Below are 17,045 nucleotides of genomic sequence, written 5' to 3'. Positions count from 1 at the left end.
AGAGAGATCACAAGTAGGCAGAGAGGCAGGCAGAGAGAGAGAGAGAGAGGGAAGCAGGCTCCCTGCTGAGCAGAGAGCCCGATATGGGACTTGATCCCAGGACCCTGAGATCATGACCTGAGCCAAAGGCAGTGGCTTAACCCACTGAGCCACCCAGGCGCCCCATATTATTACTGATCTTAATGGTGAGAAAAGAAATCACAAGTATTCTGACAGAGTAAAAGGGAAGTATGTCACTTTGAAAAACAAACAAGCAAGCGATTTCTTTCACAGATTCACTCAAAACCATATTATCTTTCAAGGCTTACAGAGGAGGAAGTTTAGGAACAGAGATTAAGTAACTTAATAAAGTGACAGTTAATAACTCGATAAAGCTGGGGCAGTTGGGGAAGTCTGGCTCTAGAAAGCATGACAGAACCTCTTAGCACAGATAAGAGAAAAAATTCCCCATGATGACCCCAGTTTTCCCCAAGCCAAGGAAAACGGAGAATAAATTAAACTTTTTTCTTTTTTCTTTTTTTTTTTTAAAGATTTTATTTATTTATTTGACAGAGAGAGATCACAAGTAGATGGAGAGGCAGGCAGAGAGAGATGGGGGGGAAGCAGGCTTCCCACTGAGCAGAGAGCCCGATGCGGGACTCGATCCCAGGACCCTGAGATCATGACCTGAGCTGAAGGCAGTGGCTTAACCCACTGAGCCACCCAGGTGCCCTCTTTTTTTTTTTTTTTTTTTTTTTAATGTTTATTTATTACATCAGTAATCTCTACACCCAATGTCGGGCTTGAACTCACAACCCCAAGATCAACAGTCACATGCTCTTCTGACTGAGACTGCCAGGCACCCTTGAAAGTTTTTTCTAGTCTCTTCGTAGGGTACTGAAATGACAGGAGCCCCCAAATGCAACGCAATGAAGGTCAGTTCCCAACAAAAATGCCTAACACAATGAAGAATATCTTTTTAAAAAAGATTTTAATTTATTTACTTATTTGAGAGAAAGAGCAAGAATGGGGAAGGGGTAGAAAGGGAGGAAAGAGAGAGGGTGAGAATCTCAAACAGACTGTGCTGAGTGAGGAACTCTAGGCAGGGCTTGATCTCACCACCCTGAGATCATGACCTTAGCTGAAACCTAGAGCCTGGCGCTTAACCGACTGAGCCACCCAGGCACCCCAAGAATATCCTTCCTAATCAGCAGCCAACACAGTTAATGGTAAAACCCTAGATGTGTTCTCAGTCAATTCATCAATGCAGATCAAGTTACCTGTTCTTACCACAACTGTCAAACATAGTTTAAGAAATTCCACCCAAAGTTATAATAAGAAGTAGAACACAAGTAAGAGACGTAGATAGGAAAATGAAAGACTGTATTAGCATTATTTGCAGGGATAACCGATAACGCTAAGAAAATCAAGTGAAATGCTGTTAGGTTCTTTAAAGACGTTTTGTAAGTGGATGGGTATAAAAAAAAATACACATAAAAGTCAGTAAATATTCTCCATACCAGCAGTGAAGTCTTAAAAACAACTGTATCAGAAGAAGTCTTATTCATAACAACAACAAAAAGTAAGATAAGCCATAATAACCTTAGTAAGAATGTTTTTGGCACCCAGATGAAAGAAACTATTAGTCCTGTCCTTTGTCTCAGTAATTCATCATCTAGGAATCTACCCAAGGAAAAGGTCAGAACTTCCAAGATTTATTATCAGATTTTAAAATACTTTAATATTGGGAAAATTCAAATACTCAATAGTAGTAGTTATGACCTGATTAATTCAACATTAATCAGGTCATAACACATCCTTGTGATGAAATCTTTAAGACCATTCTAAGGACTATTTAGTGACTTGGGGAAATGCTAAAAATGCTCTCTCATGAAAAAAGGGAGGATACAGAATTTTTTCTAGCATCTGATGCTAATTTTGCTTAATATTGGGGTTCTTCTCTGAGCAGGGAATTCTTATTTGCTTCACAATTTCCTGAACCATCCCCATGCCTACTCCTTGGGTTACATGATACCAAATGCGTAATTCTCCTCCTTATTTGTGGTTTTCTCTTCTTGCCTTGACTAATCTCTATACTCTCTTATCGCCCCACCGATCCAAGCGAGGGTGACTGCAGCCACTCCAATGGTTTTAATTCTTCCATATGCTAAGGATGTCTGATCTGTTCTTTCCCATAACCCAATTCTCGCCCTAAACTATGAGAGCTGACCTTTATCCACCTAGCTCTCTATGCCTGCAATTTCCATTATCCCAGATTTCTTCTGTTCTTGAACCATCTTCAATAAGACTCACATCATCCCCTCATCTCCATCTTACCTGCTGGACTCTAAATTGACACCTTTTCCTTTTGCCAGGACTCACGCATGAGACTGATTAGTCTGTGGTCCTAAGCTTTTCAATCCATTCTATCATCAGAGTGATCATTCTTTTTTTTTTTTTTTTAAGATTTTATTTATTTATTTGACAGACAGAGATCACAAGTAGGCAGAGAGGCAGGCAGAGAGAGAGGAAGGGAAGCAGGCTCCCCACTGAGCAATGCGGGGCTTGATCCCAAGACCCTGAGATCATGACCCGAGCCAAAGGCAGCGGCTTTAACCCACTGAACCACCCAGGCGCCCCCAGAGTGATCATTCTAAAACTTCAATTAATTAGTTAATTAATTAGAGAGAGCACAAGTGGGAGGGGGTAGAGGGGCAGAGGAAGGGAGAGTGAATCCTAAGCAGGCTCCATGCTCAGTGCGGAGCCCAACTTGGGCTTGATCTCATGACCCTGAGGATCATGACCTGGGCTGAAATCAAGAGTCCCTTGGTGGGGCTCCTGGGAGGCTCAGTTGTTAAGCATCTGCCTTCGGCTCAGGTCATGATCCCAGGGTCTTGGGATCGAGCTCCAGATCAGGTTCCTTGCTCAGCAGGGAGCCTGCTTCTCCCCTGCCTGCCATTCCCCATGCTTGCTCTCTGTCTCTCTCATTCACTCTGTCAAATAAACAAATAAAATCTTAAAAAAAAGGAGTCCCTTGGTCAACCTACTGAGCTACCCAGGCACCCCCAGAGTGATCATTCTAAAGCAAACAACTAATCATCAGTCTCCACTATTGTTTCTGTTTCTATTGTGATGTTATGAAGGTTCAAATAGTAAGAGATACATGTCTGCCAGGACTAATTTATTTGCCGCTCATCTAAACTCCATCTCCCACCCCCAACCTCTTCCACTGTGGGAGGAAGCAGCTAATTAAAGCAGGTGCTGAAATGAAAAAGGAAACCCAGGGAGAGTGACTCAGCTCATGGACAATGCATGGGGACAATCAAAGCCTAGCAATCCAACAGATTTTTCTCAACAAAGTGGTCTTTTTTTTTTTTTTAAACATTTTTATTTATTTATTTGACAGAGAGAGAGTATAAGCTGGGGGATCAGAAGAGGGAGAAGCAGGCTCCCTGCTGAGCAGGGATCCCTATGCGGAGCTTGATTCCAGAACCCTAGGATCATGACCTGAGCTGAAGGCAGATGCTTAACTGACTGAGGCACCCAGGTGCCCCTGAATTTTTTTAATTGAAGAGGCAGGTCGATAACAATACATTAACATATATTAATACATGCCAGAAAATAATCAGAGAAAAGGCACGTGGTATGGTACTCGGAATTTTTTCTATTATAAAAAGTTATGAACAAACAAAAAAGTTAAAAGATTAGTATAATCTATTCTTGTGTATCTTTCACCAGGGTTGAAACTGTTAATATTTTACTATTTTGGCTTAATCTATATAGGTATGCATTTTTTTTTTTTTCTGAATCATTCTGAAGTATATTGCAGACATTATGGTCAGTTATATTATATTTAGCCTTGGTTTTTAATATCTGCTTTTCAAGTATTTTTTTATTCATGTTTTATAAAATCCTTAAAGATTTAAAAAGAGAATAATTATGTTCATGTTGTTAGAAAGCAAGACTTACAGTGTGAGAGAAAAGAGATTTGATGTAAAAATCAAAGGTATTAAACAAAACCCCTGAAATATTAACTCTACATTGTAAGCATTAGTATTCCTGATTTCTTTTTCCTTAAAAAAATATATATTAACCAGCTCTGTCCACCGTAACACTGTAGCAGTAAACACTCCTAGTAACTCTGGTTATGGTCTCTAAATACCATACCCTCCCAAGAGAAACCAAAGCTCCTCGGAGGGAGGGCTGATACCAGGACTGGGGCAGGAATGCATACAAGAAGGTGCTGGGAAATCTCATCGTCCCTGACAGCAAGCAAATCCTACAAAACTAAAGAGACCATGACAAAGGACCCAGGAGCTAACATTAAGAGGCTCAAGAGTCAAAGATGAGACAATTGGAGAAACAAAGAACACAACCAAAACAGAAACCCTGAATACATAAAAACACATAGGTACCCGATGGAATAAAAAAGTGCCCTCCCCATCCAAGCCACAAAACAATGGGTTATCACTGGAGGTACACAGGGCATCGACTTATTCTGAAAATGGCAATTAAAGAATTAAGCATTTAGGGGCGCCAAGGTGGCTCAGTCGGTTAAGCGTCTATCTGTGGCTCAGGTAATGATCCTGGGACCTGGGATGGAGCCCTCAGTAGGGCTCCCTGCTCAGCAGCAGGGAGTCTGCTTCTCCCTCTGCCACTCTCCCTGCTCCTGCTCCCACTCCCTCTCTCTCTCAAATAAATAAATAAAATTAAAAAGAAAAAGAATTAAGCTTTACCCTGTCTTTTCAGATCAAATTATATACTAGGGTAACTACATAGCCCCAGCTGATAAAGTTTTGCTTTGCTGAAGAATTACAGCTAATACATTTAGAATGCAGGAGACATTCAGACACTCAGCATTTGGCTATTTCTAGTTAACCAATGATTCAGGCAATCATGAAAGCATTACATGAAAGGTGGGTGTGGGTCTTTGAAATGAAAGGAGCAGCCGTTGCCACGTGAATTCACTGATCAGTGGTAGAATCATTATAAGCGAGACGATCGATAGCATGTGGTCTCCTGAAATGATTCAATGTGACGTACACAGTAGTTTATAGCAGTATTCTCGCTCCTGAAAGTTATAGCTAAGTTCTAGTTTGCAAGAAATATGAATGATAGGGGCGCCTGGGTGGCTCAGTGGGTTAAGCCTCTGCCTTCAGCTAGTGTCATGATCTCAGGGTTCTGGGATCGAGCCCCGCATCGGGCTCTCTGCTCAGCAGGGAGCCTGCTTCCTCCTCTCTCTCTGCCTGCTCTCTGCCTACTTGTGATCTCTGTCAAATAAATAAATAAAATATTAAAAAAAAGAAATATGAATGATAGAAGAACAACTTAACACCATGAGAAGACAGGCAGACAAGTCCAGAAGGCATGACATTCTATAGGACAACTAAGTTTTTTCAACAAAGACAAGGTGGGGGAGGGAGGAAAGGACAATGAATGGCAGAGTATCAACCAACTATATCCTGCGTGGACTCATTTAGGCCCTGACTTGAACAAACCCAACTGAAAACACTTTGAGCTACTTGGAGAAATGTCAGTATGGACTGGGTGCTGGGAGGACATCAACATTAATTATTAATTATTAACTTTGTTGGACGTGATGGTAATGGCATTGAAAGAATGTCTATCTTCTTAAAAATGTATATCTCTCTATCTTCTTAAGGGATGTATACTTAACTACGCACAGGTGAAACAACCTGATGGCGAGATTTTCTTTAGAAAGGCTTTGCACACACAACAGATGTGAAATGGGGGTAGATGAAGCAAGTATAGAAAAGGCTTGATAATTACTGGGCTTCAGTAATAGGCATACGGGGGTTCATGACATGGTTCTTTATCCTTCTGTGTATTTTTGAAATTTTTGTAACAATATTTTTTCAAGATTAAAAGAGAAGTAGCTATTTTTAGAGACAGAATCTGAACAGAAGTTGAAAACATTTATTTGCATTACACTGTCATTTAAAAACAAATGTGAAACTATTTTAAGTGGACTTCTCAAATAAGATGTTCTTACCCACCCACATTAGTTTTTTTTATGTCTTTTGAGCATACTGCTGCCTATTTATGGCCAATGAATTTCTACATTTTTGAAGGATAGATTACCTGTTGTCAATAATCATTATACTGGAACGTGGAATCCCCAAAACATCACAGCTCTGCAAAAGTTCTTTCTTACGTATCTCCCCTTGATTGTAGTAATTTCCTGAAGATAACAAATATACAGTGGCAGATTTCTTTGATAGTGGAAATCTATCAGTTTATTCATTCTTATCTTGTTCCCTAGGGGATGTAAGCCACCTGAAAAATTTGTGGTTATGATAAAAAGCTGAAGGAAATACTATTCACTCCTGTGAGCTGACTGACAGCAGCCCAGTCTTTAGAATCATCACCCTTTAATCCTTCCCCATCTCTGGATCTACCTGTCTGTCCCTCTGTCTGTCTGCCTGCATTTCAGCTGCATGCTACGGGCAGTACTGCACCCCGCCAAGACCATGGACTTTGGAGTTCAGCAGATTTAAAACTTCCTCTTCCCAAACTGCCCAGAGTAAGTCAGGTACCTGGGCATGCTATTAATTTGGGAACCTTTAAATAGATAGTCCTTAAATATCTGCTGAACATTTATTTAAAGAAGAGGCTCTTACTCCTGAGTATTACAGGAAAATGTGTCCCTGGGGGATCTTGACCACATCAGTGTCCCAAATAGCTTATATATCCTTTCTTTTCCCAACACATATATTCTGTTTCCTACGAATCGTTCTGCTAAGTACGGCTTCTCCGTATCCTTACAATAATATACAGTGAAGGTTTAGGACCACTTAAACTGACTTACGAGCAACTGTCTAGCTAATGCACCCCTTAATTCAACTCTCCGGCAGATAATCGCATGTGTACCGTGTGCTAGTTACTTAACTTTCCTGAGCCACAGGGTTTCCACCTGTGAAGTGGAGATGACCATCTCCTACGGCTGTCCTGAGAATTCCATGAGACAATACATAGCCACCAAGTTCAGTATGCAGTGTTTTCTCTTTCCTCAACTTCTTTAGCTTTACACTCCACCCCCCCCACCCCGTTTCATTTCTTCCTAAATGACAATCCATTTTCATCGTCCTGAGCAAATGACATCCCCTCTGGTAAGTCTCCCATTTTTCCCCAGCAAGGAATCATTTCCAGTATTCTGCTCAGACATATGAACTTTTCTCCATGATCAGATTATTAATTCCTAAATGTCATTGACCTTAAATGTCACAGTCTCATTCAACTTTGTGTCATCCTGGTGTCCAGAACACTTCAGGCACTCAGGAAGCACTGAACCAAGAGGGGCTTCCTTTACAAGCCAGATAACCCAGAGGAAAACAGCACCTCCAGACCTTTCGAATTTGGCCGGAGTTACTTTAGTGCTACTTGTGAACTGTTTGCACCCAGAAAGGAGACAGTCATTACACGGTATCCAACACAGGGATTAACCCTAAGACTCCAGATGATAACTTAGTTTTGTATTGTCTTTATCACTGTATTTTAGTTTTTTTTTTTTTTAATAAATTAGGAGTGTGGGTAATGTTTAATCTGTACCTTTTTGAGTGAGTTGGGGATTTTAAAAGTAATTAAAAAAATAGAAGTAATTAAAAATTTCTAAGAGGGGTGCCTGGGTGGCTTGATCGGTTGAGCATCCAATCCTTGATTTTGGCTCAGGCCAGGATCTCAGGCTCTTGAGAAGGAGCCCGGAGCCATGGGTTCTGTGCTGGGTGTGGTGCCTGCTTAAGATTCTCTCTCTTCCTCTCACTGTACCCCCTACCTCCATGCTCTCTCTTATAAATAAATTAATCTTTCAAAAACATTACAAGAGAGAACTGTTTATTTATTTATTTATTTTAAAGATTTTATTTATTTGACAGAGACACAGAGACATCAAGAGAGGGAATACAAGAAGCGGGAGTGGAGAGGGAGAAGCAGACTTCCTACTGAGCAGGGAGCCCAATTCCAGGCTTGATCCCAGGAAGCTGGGATCATGACCCGAGTTGAAGTCAGACGCTTAATGACTGAGCCACCCAGGTGCCCCAAAAGAGAGCAATTTAAATGCCAAATTCAAGTCAGAGGAAACACTTGCAAGACAAAGCTACTGTGTGTTTAATACGTACCAAGGGAATACTATATATTTTTTTCATTTGAAAAAATTTTAATTTCTGGTTTCAACCTCCTGAAAAACAAGGAGAAATTTACTGAAGAAGTCACTGCACCTATAATACTTGGTAAGCAATATCCAGGTTTCTCTCCTAGATCTTAAACCAAATATGTTATAATTTGACTCCCATAGCTGTAATGTAAAACACAAATACCATTAAAAGCAAACAATGAGGGATGCCTGGGTGGCTCAGTTGGTTGGACGACTGCCTTTGGCTCAGGTCATGATCCTGGAGTCCCGGGATCGAGTCCCGCATCGGGCTCCCAGCTCCACGGGGAGTCTGCTTCTCTCTCTGACCTTCTCCTTGCTCATGCTCTCTCTCACTGTCTCTCTCAAATAAATAAATAAAATCTTAAAAAAAAAAAAAGCAAACAATGAGGCCATTACCTGTATCTATTTACAGTTAATATCCTTAATAGCACAAACTGGGTAGGAAAGTGCTCAGACCCATATTCTCAATACATGAAAAATGGGTTAAACTCATTGGCAACAAAAGATTTGAGGGGAAAAAGTGTTATGCCAAGAAGTAATATAAAAAAATACTAGTCGGGGCGCCTGGGTGGCTCAGCGGGTTAAGCCGTTGCCTTCGGCTCAGGTCATGATCTCAGGGTCCTGGGATCGAGCCCCGCATCGGGCTCTCTGCTCGGCAGGGAGCCTGCTTCCTCCTCTCTCTCTGCCTGCCTCTCTGCCTACTTGTGATCTCTCTGTCAAAAAAATAAATAAAAATCTTTAAAAAAAAAAAATACTAGTCAGTGCTAGAGAGGGTGCTGTATTTAGGCAGATACTCTCACTACCTGTCAGTGAGGATATATATTGGTATGTTTTGGAGAATCTGATTTGCATGCAAAGCCTTAAAAACAGCCAAATTTAGAAATCAGCCCTAATGAAATAATAAGAAACACATAAAGATGTTCACTGTTTTCTGTTAATAGTGATAAACTGGAAAAAAAATCCCTCTAAATATACATATAATAAAGGGATGACTCTATTAAGGTTTATCTGTACGAAACTATTTAAAAGGCTATTATCCTGAAACCAATGTTACACTCTATGTTCATTAACTAGAATCTAAATAAAAACTTGAAACAAACAAAGGCTATTATTATCTATTTCTTATTAACATGGGTAAATGCTTATATTATGTTTCACAAGGATGTGATCCTAATCTAGCTTTTCACTGTTTTATTCCTAGGGTATAGAATAAGGACCAGTATATAATTTCTTTTAAGTACAAAGTTGTTTTTTTGTTTCTTTTTTTTAAAATTAAACTCTGCTTTTTAGAGCAGTTCTAGGTTCACAGAAAAATTGAGGGTAAGGTATGGAGATTTCACTTTAACCCTCGTCCCTACACATGCATAGCCTTTCTCATTATCAACATCCCCCATGAGAGTGCTATATGTTACAATGGGTGAACCTACACTGATACATCATAATCACCCAAAGTCCATAGTTTACGTTAGGGTTCCCTCTTGGTAGTGTACAGGATGAGGGCTTGGACAAAAATGTACAAAGACATGCATCCCTTACTATAATATCATACAGTATTTTCACTGCCGAAGAAGAATCTTCTGTGCTTCTTCAATTCACCTTCCTTTCGCCCCAACCCCGGGCAACCACTGATCTTTTTACTGTCTTTATCATTTTGCCTTCTCCAGAATGTCATATGGTTGGAATCACACAGTACGTAGCCTTTTCAGAGTGGTTTCCTTCACTTAGTGATATGCCGTTAAGGTTCCTCCATGTTTTTTCAGGGATTCATAGCTCATTTCTTTTTAGCATTGAATAATATTCTATTGCCTGGATGTCCCAACTTACTTGTTTATTTCCTAACCGAAGGGTGTTTTGGTTGCACTCAAGTTTTGGCAATTATGAGTCAAGTTGCGATAAACATCTATGGGCAGGTTTTTGAGTGGACATATTTTCAACTCCTTTGGATAAACACCAGGGAGGGTGACTGCTGGAAGGTTTGGTAAGAGCATGTTTAGTTTTTATAAGAAACTGCCAAACTAAGTCTCCCAAAGTGGGTGAAGCAGGGACGCCTGGGTGGCTCAGTTGGTTGAGCGGCTGCCTCCCGCTCGGGTCATGATCCCGGCGTCCTGGGATTGAGTCCCATATCGGGCTTCGTGCTCGGCAGGGAGCCTGCTTCTCCCTCTGCCTCTGCCTGCCTCTCGGCCTACTTGTGATTTCTCTCTCTCTGACAAATAAATAAAACCTTAAAAAAAATGGGTGAAGCATTTTGCATTCCCACTACCAACGAGTAAGAGTTCCTGTTTCTTCACATCCTATGCATTTGGTGTTGTCAATGCTGTGGCTTTGACCTTCTAATAGTGTGCAGTGCACAGATTTTTTTTTCTTTTAAAAATGGCTCTTTTAAACCTATAATTTCTTTTTTATTTATTTAAATCCAATTAATTAACATATGCACATACATTTTTAATAAATATTTGGTAGGGGCACCTGGGTGGCTCAATCTTGTAAGAGGCTGCCTTCTGCTGGGGTCATGCTCTTGGGGTCCTAGGATCAAGCCCCCAGTAGGGCTCTCTGCTCAGTGGGGAGTCTGCTTCTCTCTCGCCCTCTGTTTGTCCCCACTGTGCTCTCTCTCTCTCTCGAATAAATAAAATCTCTTAAAAAACAGTAAAAAATAAATATTTGGTAAATAAGAGAAAACTAATGTTCAGTGAAAAATATAAAATGGAGTATCTGTAAAAAAAACAGTGTAGAAACAGAACTGTAATGACACACAACTAAGTGGGAAAAGAGGTCATGGGTATTTGTTAAAAATAACTTTATTGAGGTTTAATTTTACATACCCACTGTCTATGTACAGTTTAATGACATTTATACAGTTGGGCAAATATCATCAGTATCATGGTCAGTTTTTGTTTTCTCAGTCCATCTTTTCTGTATGATAAAGCAGGACTTACTCTTGGAGACGCCTCATCCCTCGAAGTTGGTGGAAATGAACTCTAAAATTACTATAAAATTATTTTCTAGTCTAATGATCTGAATCTCTCCCTTCAATCTGACATATGCAACGCTCTAGCACAAAGTGGATTTTAAAAGCCGCAGGAAGGTCCTGTGCTACCTTTCGGAGTAAAATGGCAAGGGTGGAGCAGGCACGCTACAGCCTAGATTGTTGGGTGTCCCACAGAAGATCATTATTCTTGGTCCTTTAACATATAAAGAAGTTCCACAGAATAACGAGTAGAGAGTCGCAGTTCCCAGCGGAAACGTAGGTATTAGATGCAAGAGATGTGAGCAGTTGTCTTGTGCTCCTCAATCCTGCTGGCAGGTAAGTACCTCAACTGGTGACGTCCCCCAACCCACCTGGGACGTTGGCTGCTGCAGTCCACAGGCTGGGGCCACCCTCCTCCGTGAAGTGCCCAGAGAAGGGACCTTCGTTGTCCTCACTTAGCTCCAACTTAGCTTCCCTTCGGGGAGAAGCCCACTGAGATAGGTTGGCACCTGAATACGCATCATAGCCCCCGCTCCCAGGGACCCGCCTACAGCCTCCTACCTGCAGAGAAGCAGAGCAAAGACAGCCGGTGCCTCAGGCGGGCCAAGCCTAGCAAAGTGGGAGCAAAGAACATGGCTTCATCGTCGGGGTGCGCGATCACCAGGAGGGTCTTGCTTCCATCTCCCGGGACGCCAGCCGGTTCCTGACTTTTCACTCTTTCCCAGGAGTCCCAAACCCAGAGGAAGCCCCACGCTACGACCGCAGCGGCCAAACACAGAAAACCCACGGCTTCCATCCTCTCTGGGCGGCACTGCGCCTGCGCGGGAGGAAAGCTGCCGCACACCCAGCCTCCGGCGGGAAAACTGCACCCGCGGAAATTGCGTTCCGAGTTTAACTCTGGCCGGCCAGCGGCTTTCAACGTTGGGCTCCTGTTGTGGCTTTTGCAAGGACACCTCCTAACCGTTCTTTATCTAGTTCTCTCCACTTTATGGAGCATCTACGACGTTTTTGCCTTCTGGGTTTCGGAGATGAGCCCTTGCCGTCCAGCTTTCCGCCCCTGTCCTTACAGTGCCCTGGGTTTAAAAAGAATTGTTTGAAAACACCCGCCCTCCCTCTCTTGAATTCCCTCCTCTCTTCAATTCACACTTTTGTGACTCATTTATTAAAACCCTAGACTTCCCCCTAATTATTTGGTCGGCCCCTTCTCCGAATGAACCGACTTAGTTTTTCCTTCTTCATTTTGGCATGGGGAGCGGTGGCTCCTCGGAGGGAAACGCACGCGGTGACGAGGAACCGTCCAGTGGTTTCCCTAGAAGAGTAAGACCGAGAGAGCGCACTTCGCGGTCGCCGAGAGCCACGGGCTCCTCCGACGGGTGACTTTAGATTAAGGAACGACATCACTGACTAATCAGCATCGCCTGACGTGCTGTGAAGTCCCGCTGCGAATTACAGCCGCAGACCCTTGGGTAGGTCGCCGTGCAGCCCTCCGGCTCTCAGCCCTGGGGACCTGACTTTCCTCCCCGCAGTCCGAGTCGAGGAGGCGGCGGCCGCCGCGCCGCGGAGGGCTCGCAGGGCCCGAGGCAGGGCCTCGGATCCTTTCTTTTCCCACGGCCCGGGGAAGGCCCCGAGCGCGCGGCAGCCGGCCGGCTCGCGGCGAGCGTCCCGGCCCGAGGGCGCGATGGCAGCGCGCTGGGTCCGGCCAGGCACGGCGCGGCCCTGGCCGCGTGTTCGCTCGAGGGGATCGCCGCCGCCAGGCCGAGGGCAGAGCCGAGAGGACCAGGCGCGGGGAGGCCCAGGAAGCTCGGCCGAGGTAGGAGCCGCGCTCGGCCAGCGGAGGGAGTCGGTCTCCCAGCCCTCCGGAAGGAGGAGGAGCCGGCGCCGGAGCCGCCTCAGCTGCGGCCGCCGGAGCCAGGGGGAGGGAGAGGGGTTGAGTCAAGATGGCGGCCAAGGTGGCGAAGCAGCAGCGGCGGCGGCGGCGGCGGCTGGAGTGAGCTCCCAGCTCGCCGCGCCGAGCGAGGTCCCGGGGTAGGGACGCGCGCCGGGGCCGCGTCCTGCTCCTCAGGCCCGGGGGCGCTCCGGCTACCACGCTCCGCCAGCTTCTGGTGAGTAGGCCCCGGCGCCCGCAGCCCCGGCCTCCGGGCCCCCAGCTCGCTCCGGGGCTTCCGAGGGCTCCTAGGATGCCGGCCGCGGAAGCGGCTTCTCCGTCCAGCGAGGGGCGTCGCGGGCCCGGTAGGTCGGGTCCCGCCGCGGACGCCCGGGCTCTTCCCCTCGGCTGCCCGGGGCGAGTCGGGCGCGGCGGGGAGCTGGGGCTGGGCGAGTCGAAGAGGCTTATGGAGTTTGGAGGAAGAATGGGCTGCGGCCGGCCGGGTGTCCTGTGGGGAGGGGGCGTGCGGAGTCCTGCGGGCCGGGCCGAGGGAGCCGGGGAGGGCCGGGGGAGCCCAGGTGGGGCCGGCACAGGTGGCGGGCCTGGGCTCACTCCGAGGTGGAGTTGGTGGCCGTCTCGGGAGTGTGGAAGGGCTTCGGGAGGGTGACAGCGATGGACAAGTGCGTGGAGAGCAAAGTAGTTCACCTTCTAAGCAAACCCCTTCGGGGTATAATGGCGAAGGGTGGGTAGTAGTGGAGATGGCAAAGATCGGAACCCTCTGCCTTCTATTATTGGTGTTTTACTGGGTGAAGTCGGTGAATTCTCATTTATAGAGGAAGAGGGATTTGAGAAACTGTAATTGAGAAATCGGTCTTCTGGGAGAGCACTGAATTCTTCGATTGGACTGGATTAGGTGTAGTCGTTATTAGAGGTGGACGTGCGAATAAGTGATGTTTGTGAAAAGTGTTTGCTCGGGAAGTGTCAGTTTTCTTTTACTGATGTTGCATGCTATGGCGCCACTTCAGCAGAGTTAACCTTGGAGAGCAGTGATATAGGTAGTTCTAATCTTTGGGATTAGTGTACTCACCTGTATCAGATTTGCTTCCCTGGTCATGCCCTAATTAACATTGAAATTTGCGTTCCTTGTGTGCATTTTGGTGAGGCAGTGAAGAGAGGCGGAACCCTGAGCCAAGAGCAACAGGCCCGGGATTTAAAAATGACTACAAACATTTATTCTCTTTCGTTCAGCATGTCTTGATCCATAGCTCCTGCCAGTAGATCCCATGGGATTGCCCTTTTCCATAACTGAAGGTCCTTTGGCATTATTTAATTTTTAATAGTTTAAAAAAAAGTCTTAACATACCCTTTCATAAAGACACTTATTGGGTGAACCAAGTGGCCTGGGCTCAGGAGCAGATAGAACAATTTTATAGTCTTATTTAGAAATGGGTGAAAATTACTGAAGAAATAAACACAAGTTGTTGGAGGAAGAAACAGTGTTTGTATTCGCTTATTCTGTTAGATCCGGTGGAAGCTTATTTATTTATTTTAACATTTATAGTACACAGTGGCCCTGCCTTGCTTTAAGCACACCTGTCAGTGGAAATCAAGGTTAACACCCGTATATATAAATAATATGCACATGCTTACATACATACATAAGGATGGGATTACTTGCAATACCAAAATACTCTTTCCTTTTGCAAAAGCCTTGCCATGTTGAACTACTCCCCCAGTGAAAATACAATACAAAGAGTCCTGATTCTTCCTTTTACTATTTGACATTTTGGAACATGATCAACCTTTCTTTGCTTCCATTTCTTGGTCTATGATAGTAGGAAAGCATCCACTCTCCTAGGGCTGGCTGCTATGATCTTAAGAGAGTTAATAGTTATGAAATTGCTTTAAACAGAAAGGGTTATGTTTCTGTGAGGTAGTAACAACTTCCTTTGCACTCCTCTGAAATGCTTATCTGCACATCTCCCATGGCGTTCACACTTTCTACCTTGTATTTAGGTATTTCCGAACTAGTTTTATCTCCTCTTGAGATCAGAATAGGCCCTTCTCTGATTTTATCTTTGTTTGAGGCACTATGTAGGATTTTATTTTCTTTGTAGGATATTGGCACTGCAAATGTTTGTTGAATGAATAAACAAACATTGTATTCTAATTAGAAAAATGTGTTCACATTACACCTTAACCTAAATAGGCCTGTTACCCATTATGAAATATCTGTATAGCTGTGATTCCCTCCATGGCCTCTTAGGAAGATCTGTTTTATTTTATTTTTTATTTTTTAAAGATTTTATTTATTTATTTGACTGAGATCACAAGTAGGCAGAGAGACAGGCAGAGAGGGGAGGAAGTAGGCTCCCCGCTGAGCAGAGAGCCTGATTCGGGGCTTGATCCCAGGACCCTGGGATCATGACCTGAGCCAAAGGCAGAGGCTTTTTAACCCACTGAGCCACCCAGGCGCCCCGTGGAAGATCTATTTTAAACTGAATTTCTTGTTGGATTTAATCAGACAGTAAAACTTAAGTATTCCGTGTGTTCACATAATTTTTTTTTTAAGAAATTGCTTGAAAATAACTTATGTTTCTTTGAATTTAACTGAGTAAAAGTTGGTTCCAAAGCTAGGTAAATGTAGTCAAGTTTTGTAAGCTTTTTTTTTTTTTTTTTAATTTGGGAAGTGGAGAGATTTTCTTGCCATTACTGCAGTAGGAAGCAAAGGCTTTTGAATAGGGCAGGCATTGATGTAGGTAAATTTCAGGCTATTTGTTACTCAGGTTTTGTTTTTATTTTTTTGAGTGTGTTTTGTTACTCAGTTTTAATTGTATTTCCTGATGTCTTAATTGCAAGTTTAAATTCTTACTGATGCCTGGGAACTGTGGAAGTCTGGCGTATTTAGTTACTTCTGTTTCTTCTCTTCAGATGTTGCATTTTACTAGAATACCTTCCAAAGAAGTAGTAAAGCTTGACCAGATTTATTTTCTATGGACGCATTTGTGGATTAGAGATTCATATGTAGCTCATTCACTTGTTCAACTGGTGTGACGTGCCTTTTATGTTCAGGGTACATTACTAAATGCTGTAAAGGTATAAAGTTGAGCAGATCAGTTATGTGCACAAATAAGTTAGTCAGGATTGCCTGTTATTTTGCCTTTTTCAGGTTTGAGGATGCAAGAAGTACATTTAGATTGATGGTTAAGAAAACATTTTTTTTTTCTCCTGTCGGGACTTAGGAGTATTGAAAAGCCATGAAAAGCTTTTGTCATGTAGCAATAAGTGTATGTAGGGCATCTGTTTTTTATTTGGTATTCTTGTGATGGTGGTTTCCCTTGAACATTTTTACTGTTCTTCTACCATTTTTTCTACCCTAGAAGCTTGTGTGGTCAAAATATTAGTTGGATAGTCTTCAGATCCAAAATACTTCTTTTTTTCTGTTTTCGTTCGTTTGTTCTCTTTGCATTTGAGAGTGAGACCATACAAAGCCATGTTAATGTTCTTGTGGAGTTCTTCAGTTGGACTCCTCACTGTGTGTGCTGTTCCTTTTACTTAAAAGTGATTGCAGACCCCCCCCAACCCACAAGACCTCATCCCCCCAAACCCCACCTACATTGGTTAAAATTAAATGCTAATAATTTACAGAAATTGTAGGATTTAGATGACAATAATACATAGTAAGACTAGAAAATAATAGACTAGATAATCTAGTCTTATTTTACTTGTGGATAAACTGAAGATCACGGAAGTGAGGTGATTTGCCTAAATTGTTGCAATTGGCCAGTGGTAGGATCCAGTCTTTTGACATCCAGTGTAGGACTCATTCATTCCACCATCTCATGCATAGGATGATTCAGTGTTATGATTGATAATTAGAACAAAAATCGGAGTGGATGGGGAAAGGGAGATAACTTACTCAGCTTAGGTATTGAGTTTATCTTAACTTTAAATTTCCTCAATGAAAATATAGTTTGAAAAAATTAGTATTGATCTACATCAGTAATATGATTATAGGGAATTATTTGGTTTGCTTAATTTTTAATCTATGATGAGTATCTTCCTAA

General features: G+C 43.2%; 2 protein-coding genes across 20 annotated transcripts in view; one reads left to right on the top strand and one right to left on the bottom strand.

Annotated features, from left to right (window-relative positions):
- The window catches only part of PIGL (phosphatidylinositol glycan anchor biosynthesis class L), a 65,377-nt gene extending 52,957 nt beyond the window's left edge, over positions 1-12,420 (bottom strand). Inside the window, exons 1-2 of one of the 2 annotated variants that reach the window (XM_047709202.1) lie at positions 11,676-12,420; positions 6,082-6,181 (exon numbers count right to left, since the gene is read on the bottom strand). In XM_047709202.1, coding sequence (XP_047565158.1) covers positions 6,082-6,181; positions 11,676-11,910 — 335 coding nt within the window. In that variant the 5' untranslated portion in view covers positions 11,911-12,420. The remainder of the gene's footprint in view (positions 1-6,081; positions 6,182-11,675) is intronic. The other variant, XM_047709203.1, reaches the window with a different exon arrangement.
- A 28-nt stretch (positions 12,421-12,448) lies between these two features.
- Positions 12,449-17,045, top strand: part of NCOR1 (nuclear receptor corepressor 1) — a 154,367-nt gene continuing 149,770 nt past the window's right edge. For 16 of the 18 annotated variants that reach the window (XM_047709198.1, XM_047709197.1, XM_047709200.1 and 13 more), the window contains exon 1: positions 13,066-13,216. The gene's annotated coding sequence lies outside the window, so the exon portion shown is untranslated. Of the gene's footprint in view, positions 12,581-12,832; positions 12,925-13,065; positions 13,217-17,045 lie in introns of those variants that run through there. The other 2 variants (XM_047709183.1, XM_047709184.1) reach the window with 2 other exon arrangements.

This window comes from Lutra lutra, chromosome 16, assembly GCF_902655055.1.
Source record: "Lutra lutra chromosome 16, mLutLut1.2, whole genome shotgun sequence".
In the NCBI taxonomy this organism is placed as follows: Eukaryota; Metazoa; Chordata; class Mammalia; order Carnivora; family Mustelidae; genus Lutra; species Lutra lutra.
Note: the sequence above shows the minus strand (reverse complement) of the source record. Positions and strands in the feature narration are given on the sequence as shown.